Source organism: Narcine bancroftii, chromosome 12 (assembly GCF_036971445.1).
Source record: "Narcine bancroftii isolate sNarBan1 chromosome 12, sNarBan1.hap1, whole genome shotgun sequence".
Taxonomy (NCBI): domain Eukaryota; kingdom Metazoa; phylum Chordata; class Chondrichthyes; order Torpediniformes; family Narcinidae; genus Narcine; species Narcine bancroftii.
Window position 1 is genome coordinate 61362335 of NC_091480.1, and position 26461 is coordinate 61388795.

Here is a 26461-nt window from a genome sequence, read left to right on the forward strand (position 1 = left end):
CCCCTCTAATCTTCCTAGCATCTCAGTCCCATTTGGCACATGCACAGAAACATTGTATAGTTCATCTGTCATTTGAAGGAGGGAAATTTTGTGAATTTCGCATGTACATTTTAGATGAATTGTGTGTTCCAGTATTGTTGGGTCTGGACTTCCTGTGTCACCTTAAAAGCACGACCTTAGAGTTTTCCGGTTCCCTTCCTCCCGTAACGATTCAGAACGGAGGGCCCTCAAAACCAGGACCCACTTGCAACCTCTCCACGTTGAACATTGACCCTCCCCCTCTGTTCCCAAACCTGTCTGCCGACTGTAAGCCCATCGCCACTAAGAGCAAGAGGTGCAGTGCGGCCGACAGGGAATTTATAAAGATGGAGTCCCAGCTCCTGCTGGAGGAGGGGATCATCGAACCCAGCACCAGCCCGTAGAGAGGGCAAGTGCTGGTAGTAAAGGGGGAAAACAAGTTGAGGTTAGTGATTGTCTATAGCCAAACAATTAACAGATACACACTCCTGGACGTATATCCCCTCCTTCACATTTCGGATATGGTGAACGATATCATGCAGTATCGGGTCTATTCGACTATCAAACCTGAAAGCTGTCTATCACCAGCTGCCAATCCATTCCAAGGACTGCCTATACACAGCATTTGAGGCTAATGGTCGACTCTATAAGTTCCGAAGGGTCCCTTTCAGTGTTACCAATGGGGTCTCTATTTTCCAGCGGCAGATGGACAGGATGGTGGAAGAGCACGGGTTGAAGGCTACCTTCCTCGACAATGCCACCAAATGTGACCACACTGTGGAAGACCATGACGCCAATCTCCAGAATTTTCTCCACGCTGCGAGAGTCCTGAAGCTCACTTATAATTCTGACAAGTATGTATTCAGTGCTACATGACTGGCTATCCTTGGCTACAGAGAATGGCATCAGTGGCCCCGACCCCGATAGAATGCGCCCCTTGTTAGAGCTTCCCCTCCCCAGAACCACAAAGGCTTTGAGGAGATGTCTGGGGTTTTTATCATTTTACACCCAGTGGGTCCCTCAATACGCCCCTCTTAAAGGCCACTACTTTCCCCCTTTTGGCTGAAGCCCAGACAGCTTTTAATTACCTCTGAAGTTACATTGCAAAAGCCGCCATGCACGCGGTAGACTAGAACGTACTTTTCCAAGTGGAAAGCGACACTTCGGACATAGCCCGGGCCATTACTCTCAATCAGGCGGGCAGGCCGGTTACTTTTTTCTCACGGATGCTTCAAGGCCATGAGCTCCGGAACCTGTCTGTGGAAAAGGAGGCTCAGGCCATTGTAGAAGCTGTAAGGCACTGGAGGCACTACCTGGCTGGTAGAAGATTTACGCTCCTCACGGATCAACGCTCTGTCACATTCATGTTAGCAAAGCCAAGAAGGACAAAATCAAGAATGACAAAATTGCTAGGTGGAGGATTGAACTCTACTGGCCAGGGGACCTTAACGACCCTCCAGATGCCTTGTTCCGGGGATGCTGTGCCTCCACACACACCAGTCAACTGCAAACCATACACAATGAGCTCTGTCATTCAGGGGTCACCTGCATGGCTCATTTTATCAAGTCCTGCAATTTGCCCTACTCAATAGAAGACGTCAGGGAAATGACCAGGTCATGCCAGGTCTGGGCTGAGTGCAAGATGCACTTTTTTCGGCCCGCGAAAGCGCACCTGATTAAATCATCCAAGCCCCTCGAACGGCTCAGCATTGATTTTAAGGGACCTCTCCCCTCCACGATCAGGAATATATACTTTCTCTCAGTCATTGACGAGTATTCCCACTTCCCGTTCACCATCCCATGCCCAGACACATCCACCTCATCAGTTATGAAGGCTCTAGATTCCATTTTCGCCCTGTTCAGGTATCCCGGCTATATTCATAGCGACTAGGGCTCAGCCTTCATGAGCAACAAGCTGCGTCAGTACCTGCTGACGAGGGGCATCGCATCCAGCAGGACTACCAGTTACAACCCCCAGGGGAACGGGCAGGTTGAAAAAGAGAATGCCACTATCTGGAAGGCTGCCAAACTTGCCCTGAAGCAAAGAGGCCTTCCAGACTCGCACTGGCAGGATGTACTCCCCATCGCGCACCCCTCAGTTCGGTTGCTACTCTGCTCTGTGACCAAAGCTACTCCTCACGAGCTCATGTTTACATTCGACAGAAGGTCGGCATCAGAGACGACACTCCCAGCCTGGCTCACTACTCCTGGTTCGGACCTTCTCAAGAAGCACGTGAGGAGAAGCAAGACCGACCCCCTGGTGGAAAGGATGAAATTGCTCCAGGCCAACCCCACGTACGCCTACGTGGAGTACCCGGATGGCAGGGAGGACACCATCTCCATCAGGGACCTGGCATCCACTGGAACTGAGGATCCGTTGCCTCAGGTGCCCCACGAGCTACCTAGCTCTTTTTCCCCCACCCAGCCCAGGGCCTCAGGGGACCTGGTTCAGGAGGAGTGAACCCCCCTCTATCGTGGAGCCAGAGACCCAGCTCACTACCGAGCTAAGGGAGACCAGGAGAGTCAAGGAACCCAAGGCCCCCCCCAGTGCTAAGGTGTTCCTCCAGGATCTCCAGACCCCCGGATCACCTGAATCTGTAAATATTTCTCGTCGGTGTATATTACTGGCTTCTGATCCCTGTTCTCTTCATCCACATACCCTTAATTCTGATGGAAGGGGTGAATGTGGTGAACTGGGATTCACTAGAAGTGTCCCGTATTGACCACTGGTCCTGCCTCTTCCCCTTGGGGCCCCATATATAACCTTGGTTTCCCGTCTAAACCCTGAACCCCTGTGAAGCTGTTCATGAACCCGACCTGTATTGTAAGCTAATAAAAGCATTAGTACTCCCTCCAGTCGAGTGTGAGCTTTTATCCACGCTACACTCCACATCCGCCACATTATCCTTCCCCATCTACAAGTCAGGGGTGTAAGGGAACACTCCCCACTTGACTGGGTGGAGTTAGTCCATGCATTCCACATCAGCCACATTATCCTTCCCCTATCTACAGATCAGTGGTGTGAGGGAACACTCTCCACTTGCCTGGGTGGAGTTAGTCCATGCATTCCACATCCGCCACATTATCCTTCCCCTATCTACAGATCAATGGTGTGAGGGGACACTCTCCACTTGCCTGGGTGGGGTTAGTCCATGCACTCCATATCCGCCACATTATCTTTCCCCATCTACAGGTCAGAGGTGTGAGGGAACACTCCCCACTTCTCTGGGTGGATAGTCCATGCATTCTCCATTATTCTTCTTCCATTGACAGGTCAGAGGTGTGAGGAAACACTCCCCTTGTCTGGGTGGAGTTAGACCATGCACTCGACATCCACCACATTATCCTTCCCCATCTGCAGGTCACTTTTGTTTCATTGCTGCACAATTGGATTTACTGAAGTTTGAGTTGATTTGCCTGGATAGTACAGAAAACAATGCTCTTCACCGCACAAGTAGAAATAAACAACTCAATTTGTTTTGGGCCTGACAAGAAACCCCACCTCAAGCTCCATCTGACACCAGCAGCAACAGTGCTGCTTCACATGCAGAGAAAAGTTCAAGCAGTTGATTTTCCAACTATTGGGCATAGTCTTTGAAACTCCAAGGAAGGCCAGATGGGAAGGAATGGGGGAAGGGGTTACTCACCCGTCTCTTGGATCCAGGGCAATGGCACGAGGGTGTTCAATGTCTCCGGCGATGAGGGTGGTGCGCATTGAGCCGTCGAGTTTTGCGACTTCGATCTGGTCCAAGTTGCTCTCCACCCAGTAGATATTGCCGGCAATCCAATCGACAGCAAGTCCTTCAGGTGTGGCCAGGCCGTACTGCACCACAACCTCAACACTGCTCAGAGCTGTGGGGGTGAGGAGGCAGGGAAAAACGAGAGAATAGCCAAGAGAGAGAGAGAGAGAGAAAAAGACTCAATTCAATGAGGAAGCCGGACAAGGAAGAAGACCCACAAACACACCCACCTTACTACCATTGAGCTGATCTGCCCCAAGTTTCACCTCCTCTGTGCCAGTTCCCCACAGCACTCATCTTTGATCTCCCTCCTCGTTAAATCCCCATGATCCGGCCACCACATCCCTCAGAGGCAGAAACTCACAAAGACCCCCTTCCTCTGAGAGAAGCCCCCCCCACCCTGACCACCTCAGCTTTAAACAAATTGCCCTTGATCCTGTCACTATGTCCCCTCATTTGAGGCCCTCTCACAGCGAAAACAACTCCACGACAGGGAGAGGGAAGGGGAGAGGTAGAGGTAGAGGTGGGAGGAGAGAAGGGAGAGAGAGGAAAGAGAAGGGGAGGGAGAGAGGAGGGGAGGGGGAAAGGGGAGGAGGGATAGGGGAGGAGATGGAGGTGAGGGGGAGAGGGGAGGAGAGAGGGTCGGGGAAGAGAGAAGGGAGGAAGAGGGAGAGGGGAGGAAGGAGGAGAGGGGAGGAGAGAGATGGGTGGAGAAGGCGAGAGGGGGAGAGAAGGACAACCGTTTGATGCACCTCGTGAGGAAACTCCCTTCCCAGCGATACTCTGATCTCCCGACCTGCCATCCATTTTCCAGGGCAGTTCTGTGGGAAAAGGGAAAACAAAGGTATAAGCAGACAAGGGATAGGAACCTTGCCAGGACAGAGGTGAGGAGGGGAGGGCTGCAGGCCTTTCTTCTAACTCCGCTCGAGGAAGTAAGACCGGTGAGGACCATAGTGGCTGAGGGGACGGCATTGGTCACCTCTTGGCTCCTCCCTTACCACAAAATGGTTGAAGGTGTTACTGAGGAAGACACACCATGGATGCAGGAGTGGAGGCCAATTATGGAGACCAGATTTAGGATGGAGATGAGGAGGATCTGCTTCTCCCAGAGAGTGGGGAATCTGTGGGATTCTCTGGGGGTAGATTCAGGACAGAGATGAGGAGGATCTTCTCCTCCCAGAGAGCGGGGAATTTGTGGAATTCTCTGCCTGAAGAAGCAGTGAGGGCTGCCTCATTAAATGTATTGAAGACACAGAGAGATAGACTTTTCAAGTTTGGCGAATTAAGGGTGATGGGGAAGGGGTGGATCAGTGGAGCTGAGTCCATGGTCAATTCACTGAATGGGAGGGAGCAGGCTCAATGGACTGAGTGGCCAGAATGGAGGGGCAGGTTCGATGAGCTGAGTGGCCGACTCCTGTTCCTGATGTTGTGATGGAGAGAGAGGCTAAGGGGAATGAGAGGAGGGAGTGTGAGTAGAGAGTACCTCCGCTCTCGGTGAGCTTCCCCCTGTATATCTTGTCCTCCACCACATCAGTCCAGTAAAGAGAGCTCTGGTTCAGGTGAAAATCCAGGGCAATGGTATTTCTCAAACCAGGAACCAACACGCTGAATTCACCCTTGTGAAGGTCGATACGACGAATCTCATGGCGATTGGAAAAGATAATGAATGGTTTGAAAGGATCTAAAAAGACACATTGCAAAGAACTTTGATTAGTTATACACTTCATGTCCCTGGTCAGACCACAGTGGGAGCACAGTGCACAATATCCATTTCCACATCTCTGCGTCAGACCACACCGGGAGCATCGTTCATAGTTCTCGTCACCGTGTCCCTTGGACAGACCACACCAGGAGCACAGTGCACAGTTCAAGTTCCATATCCCTCGGTCAGACCACACCGGGAGCACCATGCAGTTCATGTCTCTATATCCCTGGGTCAGACGACACCAGGAACATCGTGCACAGTTCCTGTCTCCGTATCCCTGGGTCAGACCACACCAGGAACATCATGCACAGTTCTCTTCTCCTTCTGCTCCTCTCCCTCCCCAATTGAAAATGCACACATCCTCACCTGAACTGGCACAACTCTTGCCATCTCGCATCAGCATCCACCCCTCATAGCATGAACACTTGACGATGGTCTTGTACTGCTCACAGCGCTGGCTGCACTTCAGATGCTTCGCACAGTAGCTCTGGATCTGACAGTTCTTCTGGTCAGAGCTCAGCTCCATGCCCAGAGGACAGGAGCAGATGATGCCTTCCCCGGGGGCAACCGTGCAGTTGTGGCTGCAGCCACCGTTGTTCAAGGAGCACTGATCTGTGTGTGGGGAAAGGGAAGAGATGGACACACACACTCACAGAGGGAAACAGGCTTGCCACAGATAATTTTCCATTTAAGATGAAGGGATGGTGTGGAGGAAGCTTCACTCTGTGTCTGACCCATGGAGTGTGTGAAGGGATGGTGTGGAGTGAGCTTCACTGTGTCTGAATCTGGGAGTGTGTGATGGAACAGCGTGGAGGGAGCTTCACTCTGTGTCTGACCCCAGGAGTGTGTGATGGGATGGTGTGGAGGGAGCTTCACTCTGAGTCTGACCCCAGGAGTGTGTGATGGGACGGTGTGGAGGGAGCTTCACTCTGTGTCTGACCCTGGGAGTGTGTAACGGGACAGTGTGGAGGGAGCTTCACTCTGACTAACTGTGTTCTGGCCAACTCTCGGGAGACAGAGGTGGGAGAGATCATTGAGTTGGTAAGCAGTGACCTCCTGGACAACAACGTAGAGTGTGTTCTGCTTACCACATAGGTCGCCCTCATCTGAACCATCAGCGCAATCATCGTTGCCGTCGCAGAGTTTCTCAGGAGGCAGGCAGACAGAAGTATTCTTTGCACAGGAGTGGGAGGGAGGTTTGCAGACCAAGGCTTCGCAGTTCTGTTCATCAGAGTTATCCTCACAGTCACTGTCCCCATCACACACCCAGGTTTTGCTGATGCACCGACCTGTTGTGACATGAGGAGAACAGTCCAGTTACTCACGCCACCAGCCTAGTCCAGTGTACGTGTGCATGCAGTCCTAGGCTTGGGCACAAGCAAGGGCATGTGTTTGCAGTTCCAATCCACACTGAGACACACATCTCACTCTCTCACACATACACACACAGTCCCATTACAGTGACACTCCACACACACATAGCCCCATTATACAGTGAATGCAACACACACAGCCCCATTACAGTGTCTGACCTCTCTCTCGCACTCTTTTACAGAATAGCTTTATTTGAGGCCACACTGGGACCACCAAAAAGACACTGTCAGGGCACTATGTGAGGGGGAGAGGTGTACATGAACAGGGCAGTGTTTGCGTGGTGCATACACATAGCTGGAGGAAAACACCTGCTTCACTTGGAAGGTCTGCTTGTGCCCCAGGAGGAGGGAGAGGGACAAATGATGCACCTTCTGCCTACAGCAGGAAGTGCCTCAGAGGGTGAAAAATGGGTGAGGAAGGGAAGAGTGGACCAAGGAGTGTTGGAGAGAAAAAAACTTTGCCTGACCTCGATGAGGCCCTCTGGCTTCTCATTATTTGCGTGAATTACATACCTTTCTCGCCACCCTTATGCATCTGCAGTCGTCTCATTCAGCAATCCATAAACGCACCCCAAAAGTAGAGGAGGGAATGTTCGTCAGATTGCAGGTGACACACAGGTTGGTGGAGTTGTGGTCAGTGTAGAGGGTTTTAAAGGATACATCAGGTGCAGATCAGTCACAGATTCGGGCAGGAAAATGGTAGATGGAGTTTGATCCGGACTTTGGTGGGGGGTTGCATTTTGGGAGATCTAATACAAGGGGATCATTTGCAGTGAATTGTGACTTTTTACAGCATTGAAGTGCGGAGGGATCTGGGGGTCCAGGCCCATTGCTCCCTGAAGGTGGCCGCACAAGCAAAAGAGGGTGGTAAAGAGGGGGAGTGAGACGCTGGGCTTCACGGGGCAGGGCCCTCAGTAGTAAAGCAAGGAGGTCACGTTACTGTGAGGTAAAACTTTGCTTCAGCCGCACTTGGAACACTGTGTGCAGTTCTGGTCCCCCATCACAGGAAGGATATGGAGGCTTTGGAAAGGGGACAGGAGAGGTTCCCCAGGATGTGGTCTTGATTGGAGGGAATGGGTCATGGGGAGAGGTGGGACAAACCAGGGTTGGTTTCTCTGGGGCGTCGGAGGCTGATGGCAGACCTGGTCGAGGTTTGTAAAATGATGATGGGCAGTGATAGGATGGGCAGTCCTAATGGTTTCCCCATGGTGGAAATGTCACACACTGGAGGGTGTGTTTAAAAGGGGGTGGGGTTTAAAGAAGGCATATGGGGCAAGCATTTTTACACTCAGAGTGGTGGGGATGCCAGGGGTAGTGGTGGAAGCAGATAGAACAGTAGAGTTTGAGAGATTTCCAGACAAACCCACGAACATGGAGAGAATGGAGGGACCGGATCAGGGCAGGACGGCACTCAGCACAGGCATGCAGACCAAAGGCCTGCTCTTTCCCCAGGCACATTCTTAGAACAAGGAGGATATTTTCCCTCTGCCTCCCCTTGGGGGTTCCCAGAGGAGTGAGTACCAGTCATGATCTCTGAACTCACCAGAGTCCTTGCAGCCAAACTTGATGCTGGGATCACACATGTGGGTGACACCCTCACAGTTCCGCTCGTCACTGGAGTCCACGCAGTCTGTGTCCCCATCACACCTCCAGCGCATTGGGATGCACAGCCCATCCATCTGGCACTGGAACTCATCACTGTGACAACCACCGGGTGGGCGGGTGGCTGAAAAAGAACAACTTGCCTCATTACGGCCTGTTGCAGAGTGACAGCAGGCAGTTCAGCCCCTCTCTGAGTCAACAGAGAGATTGAGAAGACCATGGGAATATGGGGAGATGAGAGAAGTGAAGTGGGGAACAGAGATTAGGGCGATGGTAGGAGAAAAGGGGGAGAGAGAAGAGGGGGGTGTAAAGAGGGAGTGGTAGAAAGAGAGGATGGGGAAGGGGAGGGAGGGAGGGATGGAAGGATGGGGGTGGAGACGGGGGGGGAGAGAGGGGGAGACGAGGGGGAGAGAGGGGGAGAGAGGGGGAGACGGGGGGGAGAGACGGGGGGGAGAGACGGGGGGGAGAGACGGGGGGGAGAGACGGGGGGGAGAGACGGGGGGGAGAGACGGGGGGGAGAGACGGGGGGGAGAGACGGGGGGAGAGACGGGGGGGAGAGACGGGGGGGAGAGACGGGGGGGGAGAGAGGGGAGATGGGGAGAGGGGGACAGTGGGATGGGGAGGGAGGGGACAGGGAGAGAGGAGGGACACAGGAGAAAGGGGAAATGGGAGATGAGGGAGGGGTAGATCCATGGGGACGGTGAACCTGGATTTGACGGAAGACAGGCGACGTGGCATAGCAACTCACCCTGGTTTGTACAGTTTGCGTTGGTCTCGTCGCTGTAGTCCCCACAGTCATTATCTGAATCACAGGTCCAGTGCTCAGGAATGCAGCGACCACTATTGCATTTGAACTGGGCACTGGAGCAGGAGTGTGTGCAGCCAGCTTCATCACTTCCATCCCCACAGTCGTTGTCTGCAGGTGAGATAGAAGGGAAAAGGCCACGGGAGAGGCAGTGAGTACAGAGAGATGGAGTGGGGAGTGAGTAGGTGGCTGCAATGGGAACAGATGGCATCTGCTACTGTGGCTTTCATAATCTCAGGATATGAGCAGCAGTTATATCATTCTGTTTGAAGCCCTCAGCTTTGTGGGGTGGGAGGAAGGAGAAGAGGGAGGGAGAGGGAGATGGTGAAAGGGAATGGGGTGCACATCGAGCAAAGAGTGCATAGGGAACTAGGTCAGGGAGAGAGTGCAGTGGATGAATGCAGGCGTCCAGTGAACGGGGTGTTTACCTTTGGATCGAAAGCTGGGGGTGAAACGGGGAATGAGAGCATGAGAACATTAATTAATTCAGCACTGCCACTGCCGTCAGAAGCAGAGACGCCCAATCTCTTTGCAAACCCCTTTGTTCCAAGGAAGAGATGGACAGGTTAAATCCCTCCAGCAGGAGCTGAACCTCCATACAAGCATTTTCTGGCAAATCCAAGCTGCCAAGCTGGGGTCAGCACACAACAATCTTGTTCCCAAGGATAATTCAAGGAAGCAGAGCAAACCACTCAACCCATTGTCTTTGAAACTGGTCCATTGATACACAGAGATCAAAACTAACACTGAATCTCTTATCTTCCCACATGTCCTTCCATTGCACACTCCCACTTCCAACCACAGCATCATTCCATATTACGAAACCGTGCCCAGAAACACTCTGAGTCAGACCACACAGGGAGCACCATGGACAGTTCCCATCTCCGTATCCCTGGGTCAGACCACACCGGAAACACCATGCACAGTTCCCATCCCCATAATGAGGGACAGGGATGTTGTCAGTCTTGATTCATGGAATGAAAAGGGATGTCCCCAAAAGATGAGTCAACAAAGTTGCAACATGGACTTATTGGGGTTCGGAGAACAAGATGTGGTCATTTAATCCTGAGGGGTTTCAAAAGGGTGAGTTACCCTGCAGGGTGAGGAAAATGGTAGTAGGAGGGATGTTCTGTTTCCAATTATGGTGGGGGGGGATAAGGAGAGTGCAAGTTCCACAAGCAACCAGTTCTGACTCAGACCATCACAGCCCTTCCTGTCCATCGACCCCGTCTACACCTCATCACACACCCTCTCCTCCATAAACCCCGTCTACACCTCATCACACACCCTCTCCTCCATCAACCCTCTACACCTCATCACACCCCCTTCCCCTCAATCAACTCTTGTCTAAACCTCATCACACCCCCTCCCCTCCATCAAACCCGTCTACACCTCATCACACCCCCTCACCTCCATTGACCCCATCTACACCTCGTCACACCCCCTTCCCCTCCATCGACACCTCATCACACCCCCTCCCCTCCATTCACACCTTATCACTCACCCTCCCCTCCATTGAACCCGTCTACACCTCATCACACCCCTCCCCTCCAATGACCCCATCTACATGTCATCACACCCCCTCCCCTCCATTGACTCCATCTACACCTCATCATACCCCCTCCCCTCCACTGACCCTGTCTACACCTCTTACTGCCTCAGGAAAGCAACCAACACATTAAAAGACTTGTCCCACCCTGCCTCTCTCCCTTCACCTGTTGAGAAGATGATTCTGGAGTGTGAGATCTTGCCCCATCGGATTCAGGGACAGATTCTTTCCTGCCCTAATCAGACTCCTGAGCAAACCTCCTGAGTGAAATAATGTCATCTTTGCTCCGTTCTCACCGATCTCTCTCTGTGCAGTGTCTTGCTTTAATGTATATGGGAGGTGTGGGAGGGTAGTGAGGACTCTGCTCTCTGTATCACCGACCCAGCAACACACAAGGTCACCACCAACCAGACCTCTCCTGGAACAGCAGCATAGACACCACGACTATAAGTGCAGGCCAGAGGTTGGGGATCCTGTGATGGAAAACTCACCCCTTGACATCCCAAGGACTGTCCCCCATCTGCAGGTCGGGTGTGAGGGAACACTCCCCACTTGCCTGGGTGGGGACCACACTCCCCACTTGCCTAGTCCATGCACTCTATCCGCCACATTCTCCTTCTACCCTCTGGGATATGGAAGGATTGAGAGACGGAAGCCCACGTTGTCAAAGGAAAAATGTGCAAATTCCACACAGAGAGTGCCAGAGTTGGGAAATGCACCAGGGTCCCTGGAGTTCAGAGAGAGTGGCTCTGTCTGATACAACCCCAGGAGATTTTGGAACCCCAGGAGAGCTTGGAAAATGGATTTATATTTGTAAAATGCTGGTTGCAGGAGAGAATTCTCTGGAGCGGAGCCTCTAAGGAGTTGAAAAGAGGCAAAATGGGTATCAGCATTTAGCCTGAGTCCTGGTGGAGAGAAGGGATACATGCACGCCACTGATTGCCAGCACTGACCGTCAGGGATCGGATAACCCTCTTTATCAGCGACATCGGTACAATTTTGTCTGGGACACACAAATGGACGAACAAAGGACAAAGTTGGGAGGGACGGAGAGACAAGGCAAGACAGACTCAAAGCAACCGACAGAGGGAGGGGAACCAGGACAGAGAATGTCACACAGGTACATCGACATACACCCTACACTCTCCATACACAAGGACCCTGATACACACACAACCCCACTACAGTGACACCATACACCACCCTCAACACTGAAACACACACACCCCACTAGCCTGACACACATCCCATTTACTCCAACTCACACACACCCACCACTACCCTGACACACACACACAAACCCTCCACTACCCCGACACAAATATGCACCCTCCACTACCCCGGCACACACATGCACCCTCCAGTACACTTGCGCACACACACACTCTCCACTACCCTGGCACAGACACATCCTCCAGTACCCCGGCGCGCGCAGACACACACTCATCCCACTACCCCAACACACACACACAAACACCTCACTACCCCCACACACACAACCCCACTACCCCCACACACAAACACCCCACTACCCCCACACACAAACACCCCACTACTCCGACACACACACACAGTCACACCACCCCCCCCCCCTCCACATTTCCTGCTGCCACACTGAGAGGTAACACACAGAGATACAAAGAGACACAACTAACCAGCATCGCAGCGCCAGTTGATGTTAATGCAGCGGCCGTTGTCACAAGTGAACTGTGTCAGTGGGAAGCAGGTTGGGTAGGCTGTGGAGGGAAGGGGAGTCAGGTTACTCAGTCCATTATAAACACCAACCTACCCTGTGGCAAACTGAACATCACTCCAATCCAGAACACAAACAGCAATCAGAGCTGGTCAGCAACTAGGAGAAGCCTCCTGCCTCAGAGTAACAGGTCTGAGGTGGACTGATCAGCCTCCTATCTCATTGTAACAGACTGGAAAAGGGCTGAACAGTCTCCTGTCGTGGTGCAACAGGCAGAGAGGGACTAAATAGCCTCCTGTCGCGTTGTAACAGGTCGGAGAGGGATTGAACAGCCTCCTGTCGCCGTGTAACAGGTGGAGAGGGACTGAATGGCCCCCTGTCCCAGTGTGTCAGGCCAGAGAGGGGCTGAACAGCTTCCTATCCCAGTGTAACAGACGGAGAGGGACTGAATGGCCCTATGTCCCAGTGTAACAGGCCAGAGAGGGACTGAACGGCCTCCTGTCCCAGTGTAACAGGTCAGAGAGGGACTGAATGGCCTCCTGTCCCAGTGGAATAGGTCGGAGAGGGTCTGAACAGCCCCTGTCCTGATGTAACAGTGTAATCGACTGGAGAGGTACTGAACGGCGTCCTGTCCTGGTACAAGATGCCAGAGAGGGGCTGAAAAGCCTCCTGTCCCAGTGTAACATAACGGAGAAGGGATGCACAGCCAGCGCGGCCCACCTGCCCCTCCTGAGGACTCCTAACGTACCACACGAAGCTGGCTCATCAGATCGATCACCGCAGTCATCATCCAAGTCACAGGTCCAGGAGTTAGGAATGCAGCGCCCGTTAGCACATGAAAACTGGTTGGGAGGGCACGTCCGTGCTGTGTGGGGTAGGGGATTGAGGAGATGAGTGATGGGGAGTGGGTGGAGAGGGGAGAGAGAGAGGGGGGGAGGGAGGAGAGGGGAAGAAAGAGAGGGGGAGGGAAGAGAGGGGAGTGGAATGGGGAGAGGGGGAGGGAGGAGAGGGGAGGAAATGGAGGGGAGAGGGATGGAGGAGAGAGAGGGAGAGGCAGAGAGTGGGAGGAGGGAAGAGAGGGAAGGAAAAAGAGAGATTCAATAACTGTTTGTGACTAGGGTTGAAACAGAGGGGTGGCAGGATCCCATCCAGCCGCACCGACACAGCTCCTCATCCTCAGTAGAGATTCAGTCATGACATTGGAAATCTCAGCAAACTTCTAACGATATGTGGTGGAAAGTGAGCTGCATTGCAGCCTGGTAGGGGTCACTAATACCCCCGAGTGGAAAGCCCAGGAAATTAGAGGAAAAACCTTCCCCACCAGAGCAATCATCAAGGACCCACACCACCCAGCACACGCTCTGTTCTTGCTGCTGGCATCAGGAAAGAGGTGTAGGCGCCACAAGACTCACCACAACAGGTTCAGGAACAACTGCTCCCCCTCCACCATCAGGCCCCTCAACAACAAACTCCATCAGGGACTCATTTATGGACTCTTATTTTGCACTTTATATATTAGTGAAAATTTATTTCCGATATTACATTTATTTACTCCTCCCTTTTTCTAGAGTCCAGTTTTTTGCACTACCATTAAGTAAAAATTATGCCTCGCCTGCTGGAAAAAATGATCTCAGGGATGTATGCGATGACCTGTATGTACTCGGACACAAAAATCTGAACTTTGACCCTCCTCCTGTCCCCAGATTAACATGCCAGAGAAAAGGGGTGAAGGCCTCCTCCTGTCCCTGTGTAACAAGCCAGAGAGGCTCAATGACATCCTCTCCTGCTGTAACAAATTCTCGAGGGGCTGAATGGCCTCCTCTCCTGGTGTAACGGATTCTCATGGGGCTGATAAGCCTGTGCTGGTGTAACAGTTCTTGAGGGGCTGAACGGCCTCCTGTCCCTGTATAACAGGCGGGAAAGAGAGTCAACATCTTCATGGGCATCCTACTTCTGAGTTCCTGCAAATGCTGGGATCTCCCTCCTGGCAGCTGGTGATGTCCTCCTCTCAGCACACACACTGCAGCATTGAGTGAGATTTGCAGCAGTTCTGGTTGTGTGGGTGGGTGGAAGGTCTGCCTGTTCCCCGGGAGGTGCAACAGTCCCAGTTTGTATGGGTGGGAGGTATGCCTGTTCCCCGGGAAGTGCAGCTGTCCTGGTGTGTGTGGGTGGGTGAAAGGTCTGTCCTTTCCTCCTGGGAACAGGCAACACACCCCAGTACCTGAACAGGTGGCGTTGGACTCATCTTCATTGTGGCCACAGTCGTTGTCACCATCACAAAGCCAGCGAATTGGAATGCATCGGTTGTTCTGGCATTTAAAACGATCAGAAGGGCACGTATGTTGATCTGGCAGAGAGAAAAGGAAAAAGGGGTTATAGGGACAGGATAATGAGAGGTGGGTGAGACAGGAGATCGGGGACAGGGCAATGAGGGGTGGGGGAGACAGGAGATTGGAGACAGGGTAATGGGGGGTGGGGGAGACAGGAGATCTGGGACAGAGTAATGTGGAGTGGAGGGAGTCAGGGGATCAGGACAGGATAAAGAGGGGTGGGAGAGAAAGGTGATCAGGGACAGGGTAAAGGGGGGATGGGGAATACAGACGATCAGGGACAGGGTAAAAGGGGGATTGGGAATACAGGCGATCGGGGACAGGATAAGGGGGGATGGTGAATACAGGCGATCAAGCCCAGGGTAATGGGGGCTGGAGGAGACAGATCAGGACAGGGTAATGGGGTAGGGGAGACAGGAGAACGGGGACAGAGTAATAGGTGGTGGGGAGACAGGAGATTGGGGACAGAGTAATAGGGGGTGGGGGTGACAGGTGATCAGGCTCAGGGTATGGAGGAGGCAGGGAGACAGGAGATCAGGGCAGTGTAATGGGAGTGAGGGAGACAGGAGATCGGGACAGGGTAATGGGGGGATGAGGGAGACAGAAGATCGGATGGTAATGGGAAGGTAAGTGGGACAGGAGATTGGGACAGGGTATGGAGAGGTGGGAGGGACAGGAGATCAGGACAGCATAATGAGGAGGTGGGTGAGACAGGAGATCAGGGCAGTGTAATGGGGAGGAGGGTGTGAGAGGAGATAAGGACAGAGTAACAGGGGGTGGGGGAGACAGGAGAACGGGGACAGAGTAATAGGGGGTGGGGCAGACAGGTGATCAGGCTCAGGGAAATGGAGAGGTGGGAGAGACAGCATATCAGGGCAGTATAATGGGATTGGGGGGACAGGAGATCGGGAGAGGATAATGGGGAGGTCGGTGAGACAGGAGATCAAGACAGGGTAATAGGGGTGGGGGAGACAGGAGAACAGGGACAGAGTAATTGGACGTCGGGGAGAAAGGAGAACAGGGATGCAGTAATGGGATGGGGAGACAGATGATCAGGGTCAGGGTAATGGGGAATGGGGGGACAGGAGATTGGGACAGGGTGTTGGGGTGGGGGAGACAGGAGATCGGGGACAGGGTAATGGGGGTGGGGGGAGGGGTAGTTCAGGCTCAGGGGAAAGCTGGGGTGAAGCCAAAACAAATCCCAAACACCTACGGCAGATTTCAGGCCATTCGTCACTGTTGTCCAGACAGTCATTATCTCCGTCACATTTCCAACGATCCTGAATACATCGACCGTTCTCGCAAGCAAACTCCTCGTGCTGGCACAGGGGTGGGGGAATATACGAGGGGTTGGCTGCAAGGGAGAGTGAACGCATTTAGGGTACTGAATCACACCATACTGCAAGCACCAACCACAGTTCCCGTCTCCGTATCCCTGGGACAGACCACACCAGGAACACCGTGCACAGTTCCCATCTCCGAATCCCTGGGACAGACCACACCGGGAGCACTGAGCACAGTTCCCGTCTCCGTATCCCTGGTTCAGACCACACTGGGAGCATCGTGCACAGTTCCCATCTCTAAAACTGGAGGGTACAGGTTAAAGGGGAGAGGGGAGATATTTAAAGGGGACCTGAGGGGCACCTTCTTCACACAGATGGTGTTAGGTGTGTGGAACAAGCTGCCACAGGAGGTGGGAACAATTACACCGTTTAACAGATATTTGGACAGGTCCATGGATGGGAAAAGTTCAGAGGGAGATGGGTCGAACGCAGGGATAGGGGATGAGCTCAGACAGGAGATTGGGTCGGCAGGGAGGAGTTGGGTTGAAGGGTTGGGTTGGGCCTGTTTCCAGATGGATCAATTGATGAATGACTAACAGCTGAGAAGGCATAGTCGCTCTCACCTCGACAAGTAACGTTGTCCGTGTCCAGCAGCTGGTCCTCAGCACAGGCACACGACCTCCCATTCGGGGTGGCAAGGCACAGACTACTGCATCCTCCATTGTTCACACGACAGGCATTGGTACCTGGGCAGAGGGGTAAGGAGATGGATACAGGAAGCATCACATAATAGAACACAGGAGCAGGAGGTGGCCACTCGGCCCATCGAGCCTGCTTCCCCCATTTAGTGAGATCGCAACTAATCTGACCATGGACTCAGCTCCACTTACTCGTCCCTTCCCCAGAAACCTTAATTCACCAAACCCTAACCCTGGACTGAGAATCCCTCAGGTTCCCCACTCTCTGGGAGAAGTAGATCCTCCTCATCTCCGTCCTGAATCTACTCCCCGAATCTTGAGGCTCCGAGCCCCCCACCTCCCCGTGGAAACAACCTCCCTCCTTCTATTTGATCTCTATGACCCCCGTCATCCTTCTAAACCCCACTGAATATAGTCCCACACGAAACAATCGCCCCACAGTTTCACCCCCAGAACTGTCCTGGTGACCCCCTCTGCACTACCTCCACAGCCAGTCTATCCTTTCTCCAGTGAGGAGACCAGAACCGCACGCAGTACTCCACTTGTGGCCTCACCAGGACCCTGACCAGTTGCAGCAGAACTTCCCTGCTCTGAAATCCCATCCCTCCAACAATGAAGGCCCATACACTGCTCCTACACAGAGCCATCAAACAGCCCTGACACCAGCATTACCTCCAAGGGAGTGTGGGGGATGGGGAGGGGGAAAGGGGGAGAGGGGGAGGGGGAGGGGGAGGGGGAGAGGGGGAGGGGGAGGAGGGGGGAGGGGGAGGGGGGAGGGGGAGGGGGGAGGGGGAGGGGGAGGGGGGAGGGGGAGGGGGAGGGGGAGGGGGAGGACTGTCCCACACCTTGCTGTTGCTGTGCATCGGTATCTCAAATGTAGGGGGTCGCTCATTCCTCAGGAGGGTCACCACCTTAGTGTCCTGGTCGTATCGGTAGATCTTTCCACTGCGATACTCTGTCCAAAAGAGATAGCTGCCGTAGTGGGTGAACCCGAAGGGGTGACTGAGTTCCCCTCGCTCGTATACTGCCTGCAGGAGTGGGTGGTGGGGTTAAATATCACACATCGTGGCAGGAATAGCTGTTAACACACCCTGCTCTGTCCCAGTTCCCATTCTCCTCCCTCCTACCCTACGCCTCCTTCCCTCCATTCCTACCCCTACCCGTCCCCCTCCCTCATCCCTTACCCCTCCCTCATCCCCTACCCCTCCCTCATCCCCAACCCCTCCCTCATCCCCAACCCCTCCCTCATCCCCAACCCCTCCCTCATTCCCAACCCCTCCCTCATTCCCAACCCCTCCATCCTTTACCCCTCCTTCTTCTCCAACCCCTCTCCTCCCCAACCAGTCATTCCCTACCCCTCCCTCTACCCCTCCTTCTTCATTCCCTACCCCTCCCCGACCCCTCCTTCCTCCCCAACCCCCTACCCCTCCCGTTCCCCTCCATTTATGTGTACCCCTCTCATATCTCTTCTTCATCTCTCTACCCCTCTCTCTTCATTCTCCTCCACTTCCCCCCCCTCCCCATTCCTCCCCCTCCCCCACACACCAACCTTCCTGTCGGTACCGTTGAGGAAGATCCTCTCAATCCGGTCATAGTAAGCCTCGCACCAGTAAAGGATGCCCTGTTGGAGGTCCAGACTGAGGCCGTTGGGCCACAGGATGGTCTTGGAGGTGATGAAGACATTGCGGTTGGTGCCATCCATCCAAGCCCGCTCAATCCTGCCCCGCTTCGTGTCTTTCGGATCCTCTTCCCAATCCGTCCAGTACATCCAACTGCAGACACGACCACCAAACATCACCCTGGCCCCTTCACAGCACACATTGCGTCCTAAACATTTCCCAGCTCCAAGGAGAGGGAGGGGGGACGGGGGGGGAGGGGACGGGGGGGGGAGGGGACGGAGGGGGAGGGGACGGAGTTATGGAGGAAGCGTGATGGAAAGACAGAGGGAGCGGAGCAGAGAGATAGAGGGAGGGAACAGAGAGATGGAGGGGAGGGGGAAAGGGGACAGGAGAGAGGGAGAGGTGGAGTGTCCTATGAGTTCAGAGATTAATCTAGGACCAGGAGGGGTTTAGCTGGAGAAATAAGAGGGCATACTCAGGGCAAAGGGGCACAGGGTACGGAACAGCTCCACCTACCCGTGCAATGGGTCAACGACAATGGCCCTGGGGTGGGTCATCTTGCCCTTGATCAGAGTCTTCCTGGTCTGCGAAGCTTTCTCCAGTCGGGCCACACTGATGGTTTTCTTTGGACCATCATCTGTCCAGTACAGGTTGTCTGCCATCCAGTCAACAGCCAGGCCCTCCACGTTGTTCAGTCCTTTGGGCACAGACGGCAGGGTGGGGGGTGAGAATGGTGTGACAGAAACAACATCAGGTGCAACCATGCACCAGCAGCATGTACATGGCATGGATGAGGTGTCTTGCTGCCCTCACTCACTCCAGGCAGTAGATGGTGTCACACTCAGTACAAGCAGGATACACCATTGATCACCCATAGGAGGAACAACGACAGGCGTCACACATCGCATGGGCACAGTGTCCAGTTCCTCACCCGGAAAAGGTGAAGTATATCATCAGGTCACACACACTACTCGTGCACAGGACATGCAGAGCACCCAGTGGCTAACACACAGTACAAGCAGAACAAGAAGATCATCATTCAAACACGATACAGGCAGAGTCCACAGTTACAAATGGTACAGGCAGAGTGTGCAGTGAGTCACATGTGGGAGAAGCAGGTCTTCACACAGTACAGAAACAGTATGCAGTCAGAACACACAGTTACACTCTGGAGAGGCAGACTGCACTGCTCTGAATTCAATACAGGAACAGCCTGCAATTACACAAGACATGTGTCGAACATGCACTAACACAAGTCGGGTTCAGGGACAGTACGCAGCCACACACAGTACAAAGGTGAGGCTGATACTGGTTACAAGCAGAGTCACCTGCATGACACAGGCACGAGTTGAAGGTGTGCATACAGGAGTTACATACACGCAGCGTACAGTCCCACACAAGAACAACTGATAATCACCATTCCCTTCCTCCCCCCTCCCTTGCACCCCTCTGTGCCCTCTCCTTCCCCTTCAAACCCACAACCTTGCACACCCCAACCAGTCACCTGCTGATCTCTCATAGACATAGAAAGATGGAGACTGACAAGCGCTCAGTGATCAGGGGCAGACAATGGGTGAGGCTGGGCCAGAGTGGCGAGGAGGCAGGATTGGAGTTGCTCCTGTTGCCTATGTTCTGGTGCTGACACTCACCAGATTTCAGGATGGTCTCACGATCCGTGCCGTCAATCTTCTGCCTCCCAATGAGATAGCTGGTGGTGTCAGCAAAGTAGATGTAGCCAGTCTCAGCATGGAAATCCAGGGCCCGGGGGTTGAACAGGTTCTCGATGGGAATCATGTACTCGTCTGGGACCTTGTCATTCATGTCCATTCCCCGGATGATGCCGGGTCGACCCTTTCCATAGACCAGGAACAGATCGTGATCAGGCTCTGGGATGGGAAAAGTGACAAGGTCAGTTGGTCAGTGTGGTTTGCTGTGGGTGAAGACATGCAGCACGGGAAGGGTCGAGTTGGAACCCTTGGTCAAGACTGCAGTTTCTGTACATATGCAAATCACCACACGCTAATCCTGTTTCCCATGATTTTCCCTGTAAACTCGTCCAGTGCCTCACCCAGGAGAGAAACTGAGAGTTCCCTCCGAGAGACCATGACCCCAAGCTCTGGGAGTCTGTCCCCACCGCAGCCTCTGAGTCCCAAATTCCTTTGGAAGCCCAGCTCACGATTGGCACCTTCACACACCATGTTGCCAATGCATGGTTCCCAGCAGCCCTTGCCGAAGTGAGGTAAACGGACGTAAATCCCCTGTTACAAACCACGTGTAATGAGCAGCAGTAGACAATGAAGCAGGTAGTGTTTAATTTTAAAACAAAAATTTTATTTCTAACTCTTAAACTAAAACAATCCGAGTGAGTGAGTGAGTGAGTGTGTGAGTGAGTGAGTGAGTGAGAGAGTGAGAGAGTGAGAGAGTGAGAGAGTGAGAGAGTGAGAGAGTGAGAGAGTGAGAGAGTGAGAGAGTGAGAGAGTGAGAGAGTGAGAGAGTGAGAGAGTGAGAGAGTGAGTGTGTGAGATACCCAGACCATTACAGTCCAGGCCAAAATCCAAAAAGTTTCTTCAAAGTTCAGTCTTTTAAATTCAGTGTTGAAGCATCGGCCATTGAAATTTGATGCCCAGAATTAATGATTAACTGATGGGAAGACTGGAGTTGTGCCTGCTACAGACTTACAACTTCTTGAGTTGGGTTTGAAGAAATGTCCATCCACACAAGCTGAGGTCATAACACTCCTGGTCTTTTTGTAGGCAAGACTTGAACTGGGCAGCCTCCATGAAGTTTCCAAGATCCTGGCACCAGTCAGTCTCTCCAAGTAACTTCATTTAAGTAATCTCCACTGTTAGTCACAATCAAAATGAAGACCCTCCTGGCACAGGTCAATCCCCCAAAAAGGCCCAGTCATTCACAGAGCATGCTTTGCTCTGAATTCCACAGAATGGCTGGCCACAAGAGCTGTTTCCTCTCCAGCAGTCAGCATGGTTCTCCTTGCAAAATCAGCATGTTTGCAAATGTATTGAATCTGGAACAGACTGTGAGAAGCCTTCCCTCAGTTCTTCCAATGTAACAAATTGTCGCAGGGCTGTGACTTGTGCTTGTGTGAAATGTTAAATGTTAACATACTATCCCCAACAGTGATAATCCCATTTTACTAAAACAGGAGCTCATAATACCCCATGGCCCTCTCTGCCGGAGGCCACATCCCACATCATCCCCAACCCTCAGCACACCCATGCAAGGGCAAGCAAGACCGGCGGGGCAGATGAGAACCATTGCCAGGACAGGACCCCCTCCCCCACTGCAGGGATGGGATCAAAGAGGTCACCAAGGATCTACAGGCAGATCGGTACCCACGTGGATAGAAAAGGACAACAGCAAGGTCCCAAGTCTACCAAGGGCAGCGGTGGGGGGGGGGGAAATGAAGAGAAGGGTGGCAGGGTTGGGAAGGGGGGTTGGGCATCAAGGAGCGGTGGGGCAGCGAGGAGCAGCAAGGGGGGGGGGTCGGGTGGTGAGGAGGGAGGCAGTAGGGAGGGATGGAGGGAAGCTAGGGGGGAGGGAGGCCGGGGGGGAGGGAGGCCGGGGGGGAGGGAGGCCGGGGGGGTGGGGGAATTGGTTGGAGGTATTCTCTACAAAACCCTTTGCAAAAAACCCACCACTGCAAAGATTAAATTATTTCACATGTTTCTAAGACTCGCCAGTGTAATTCTGGTTATGTCTACTTCCTGGGTAGAGAAATGATAATGCAGCCAAGATAAAGCAGTTAATTGCATGAATTCCCACTGATGTGAAGCGGCAACATCTCATCAACCAATTTACATTGATGGACCCAAATGTAACAACACACCACCCCCTACACAGCTGGCATTCTGAGGCAAGGAATACGGAAATGATGCAAGGCCAGTCATGCAGGGCAGAGTTGTGGGGAAGGGGAGAGAGGCTGAGAGGGGAGAGGGGAGTGGGCAAGATGGGAGAAGAGTGGGGAGTGGGAAGGAAGAAAGGGGAGGGAATGGGGAGTGGGGGGGGTAGGGGAGAGAGGCATGGGCAGGATGGGAGAAGAGTGGGGAGTGGGAAGGAAGAAAGGGGAGGGAATGGGGAGTGGGGGGGGGTAGGGGAGAGAGGGGAGAGGGGAGTGGGCAGGATGGGAGAAGAGTGGGGAGTGGGAAGGGAGGGAATGGGGGGAGGGGAGAATGGGGAAGAGGGGAGAAGGGGGCGAGGATGTGGATGGGAGAAGGGGGTAGGAGAAGGGAGGGGGAGGGGAGAAGGGTTTGAGGAGCTGACCCTTCAGGTCAGGGTGAGGGAAGAACACTCACTTTTACATGACTTGCCGTCACTGCCCAGACTGAAGCCCGAGCGACAGCGACATGTCCGTGACTTGTGGCTGTTTCCCAGGAGGCAGATGTCCGAACAGCCCCCAGGCTTCTGGAACTGGTCTGGTTCACAGGCGTGGCTTCGCACTACGGCAGGACACAGCACTGTTATCTCTGCACCACCCCTCCCTCTCTCCCACCCACACCGACTGCACCCCCTCTCCCACCCGCCCTCCTCCTCTCCCACCCACCCCGTCCTCCCTCTCTCCCACCCACACCGACTGCCCCCCCTCTCCCACCCGCCCTCCTCCTCTCCAACCCACCCCGTCCTCCCTCTCTCCCACCCACCCCGTCCTCCCTCTCACCCACCCAACCCAACTGCCCCTCCCTCTCTTCCACCCACCGACTGCCCCTCCCTCCCTCCCACCCCAACAACCCCTCCCTCCCAACCTCTGACCACACTCCAAACCAACCCAAACCTCCCCTCCCCCCCCTACCACAGAGCTCCCACCCTGCAATACTCCAATCTTGCCCTTCCCTCCCTCTCTCAGCGCTCCATAGTTCCTTGCGACTTTGGCCAGAGCAGTTCCCGTCCCAAGTCAGGAAAGATCTGGAGTAAACAAAGAGAAGCTAAGGGACTCAGTGGGTCAGGCAGCAGCCATGGAGAGGAATACACAGAAGTCGCTTCAGACCAGGACCCTTGATGAAAGGTTCCACCATGAGATGTCATCTCTCCACAGACACTGCCTGACATGCTGGCCCCTCCAGTGTCTCCAGTTCTCATGTTTCCCTCAAGAAACATTGGGGCCTGAGTCTCCAAGGGAACCCACACCCCAACGAGCCAGTGGTGACCAGAAGCAAGGGTGTAGGGGAAGGAGGAAGAGAGGGGTCATCTACCTGAGGGCTGGCGTCTCTGATGGTAGACATGGACAGCCCCTCCTTTGTCCACCCGTGTGACGACCTGTAGGTCAGTGCTATTGAAGCGATTCACCCGGACCACGCTAGTTTTCTGCTGCACATTGATGTTGTCTGAATTGGTGGCATACATGTAGTTCTCAAAGACGGTCAGACCGTACAAGTGCTCAATCTGTGGCAAGGAGGAGACAGGTCAACATGGTAAGCCACATCAGCTTCAGTCATTGTATTAATGTAGATGGTTGTTATGGATAGCATAAAGGAGGAGGGCCAAATGGCCTGCTTCAGTGCATGACAATTCTATGATTCCAGCTTGTGAGTGTAAAGGGAGAGGAGGCGAGGGTCCCAAGGAGGGAGACAGGGTCACAGGTAGTGTAAAGGGAGAGGGAGACGGGGTCCTGGGGAGTGTAAAGGGAGAGGGAGACGGGGTCCCAGTGAATGTAATGGGAGAGGGAGACGGGGTCCCGGTGAGTGTAATGGGAGAGGGAGAAGGCGTTCTGGAGAGAGTAAAGGGAGATGCGGTCCCAGGGAGGGTAAAGGGAGACGGGGTCTCAGGGAGGGTAAAAGGAGATGGGGTCCCGGGGAGGGTTAAGGGAGCGGGAGACAGAGTCGAGGGGAGGCTAAAGGGAGACAGGGTCCCAGGGAGGGTAAAGGAGGATGGGGTCCCGGGGAGGGTAAAGGGGGACGGGGTCCCGGGGAGGGTAAAGGGGGACGGGGTCCCGGGGAGGGTAAAGGGGGACGGGGTCCCGGGGAGGGTAAAGGGGGACGGGGTCCCGGGGAGGGTAAAGGGGGACGGGGTCCCGGGGAGGGTAAAGGGGGACGGGGTCCCGGGGAGGGTAAAGGGGGACGGGGTCCCGGGGAGGGTAAAGGGGGACGGGGTCCCGGGGAGGGTAAAGGGAGAGGGAGACGGGGTCCCGGGGAGTGTAAAGGGAGAGGGAGACGGGGTCCCAGTGAGTGTAATGGGAGAGGGAGAAGGCGTCCTGGAGAGAGTAAAGGGAGATGCAGTCCCGGGGAGGGTAAAGGGAGACGGGGGTCCCGGGGAGGGTTAAGGGAGCAGGAGACAGAGTCGAGGGGAGGCTAAAAGGAGACAGGGTCCCGGGGAGGCTAAAGGGGGGACAGGGTCCCGGGGAGGGTAAAGGGGGGACAGGGTCCCGGGGAGGGTAAAGGGGGACGGGGTCCCGGGGAGGGTAAAGGGAGACGGGGTCCCGGGGAGGGTAAAGGGGGACGGGGGTCCCGGGGAGGGTAAAGGAAGATGGGGTCCCGGGGAGGGTAAAGGAAGATGGGGTCCCGGGGAGGGTAAAGGGGGATGGGGTCCCGGGGAGGGTAAAGGGGGATGGGGTCCCGGGGAGGGTAAAGGGGGATGGGGTCCCGGGGAGGGTAAAGGGGGAATCAGGTCCCAGGGAGGGTAAAGGGGGAATCGGGTCCCAGGGAGGGTAAAGGGGGTGAGAGACTGGGTCCCACTGATTTAACATGAGCAGGAAGTCCCAACTCTTTTACTTGACGCCCTAGCTACAAAAGCTGCCCAACTTTGCCACCAGTTTCAGGGAAAACCCCGCCTCACCCACAATTATCCCCTGGGCTGTGCAAGTGTTGGACAGGTATTGCCACGGTACATACAAACTGCCCCTGGATGATGGTGTGTCTGTTTTTGCCCTCGTAGTCCACCACTTCAATGTAGTCAAGGTAGGCATCCACCCAGTACACCAACTTGGTCACCAGATCCAGGGTGATTCCATGAGGAAAGACAATCTTGCTGTCCACAATCTTGGTCCGGTTTTGTCCGTCCATATCGCAACGTTCTACCTTGGGAATCTGCCCATAGTCCGTGAAGAACACCTTCCTGATCACACGGGAAGAGAGGCAGGAGGGGCAAGGGGGAAGGAGAGTCTGAGAGCAAATCGAGATTGAACAGCCCCTCCTCTTTTCCCCCTCCCTCTTGCGGTGCCTTTCCTGTGTCTGACCCCTCCTGTGGCAATCCCTCAGGGTTCCGCATACACATGGGAGCCTCTGATGGCATATGTTGCTGGTGTCCAGGCCTGTGCACACACATGCACAACATGTGAATCTCTGTGTAGGCAGAGTTAGGGAGCTGGATGAACTCAGGATCATTCAGGAGGCAGAGGGGGTGATGGACACGAGTTACAGGGAGGCAGTAATAGTTACACAGAGCAGGTAGTTGGGTGACCATCAAGAGAGGGAACAGACATCAGTGCAAGGTACCCCTGTGGCTGTTCCCCTCAATAATACCTGTATCATTTGGGATACCGTTGGGGGAAGGACCTTCCAGGGAAAAGCACAGTCTGGCTGCATGGTCATAAGGGAAGGGTACAGAGGAGAGAGCAATAGTGAGGGGATTCATTGGTTAAAGGGAATGGACAGGAGATTGTGGAGAAGGGGCTGAGACACTCGGATGGCATATTGCCTCCCAGGTGCCAAGGTCAGAGAGTTAGAGTCCAAGCCAACTGGAGGAGAGGCCACACCAGATCTAGTACTATGTAATGAACCTGGTCAAGTGACAGGCCTCTCAGTAGGGGAGCATTTCACAGAGAATGACCGCAACTCCCTGACCTTTATTATGGCCATGGACAAGGATAGTAGACAAAATGGGAATGTTGAAATGGGGAAGGGCCAATTACGATGGGACTAGGCAGGAACTTATGAGAGGAAATTGGGAACAGATGTCCTCAGGAAAGTGCTCAATAGAAATGTGGAGTATGTTTAGGTGCCACATGCAGGGTCCTAGATGGATTTGTCCCATTGAGACAGAGAAAAGATGGTAGGGTAAAGGAGCCATGGTTGACAAGAGAGGTGGTACAACTGG

At 53.9% G+C, this 26461-nt stretch overlaps 1 protein-coding gene across 1 annotated transcript in view; it reads right to left on the reverse strand.

Moving 5' to 3' along the window:
• LOC138747241 (low-density lipoprotein receptor-related protein 1-like) overlaps nucleotides 1-26461 on the reverse strand; it is a 226791-nt gene that overhangs the window by 127935 nt on the left and 72395 nt on the right. Inside the window, 20 exon segments of the mRNA XM_069906283.1 lie at nucleotides 3666-3870; nucleotides 4511-4579; nucleotides 5242-5439; nucleotides 5830-6075; nucleotides 6552-6752; nucleotides 8380-8562; nucleotides 9187-9354; nucleotides 12448-12528; nucleotides 13234-13350; nucleotides 14707-14832; nucleotides 16029-16169; nucleotides 16722-16844; nucleotides 17642-17662; nucleotides 17665-17824; nucleotides 18346-18568; nucleotides 18932-19112; nucleotides 20065-20301; nucleotides 22729-22872; nucleotides 23623-23812; nucleotides 25258-25480. Of these exon segments, the coding sequence (XP_069762384.1) occupies nucleotides 3666-3870; nucleotides 4511-4579; nucleotides 5242-5439; nucleotides 5830-6075; nucleotides 6552-6752; nucleotides 8380-8562; nucleotides 9187-9354; nucleotides 12448-12528; nucleotides 13234-13350; nucleotides 14707-14832; nucleotides 16029-16169; nucleotides 16722-16844; nucleotides 17642-17662; nucleotides 17665-17824; nucleotides 18346-18568; nucleotides 18932-19112; nucleotides 20065-20301; nucleotides 22729-22872; nucleotides 23623-23812; nucleotides 25258-25480 (3237 nt within the window).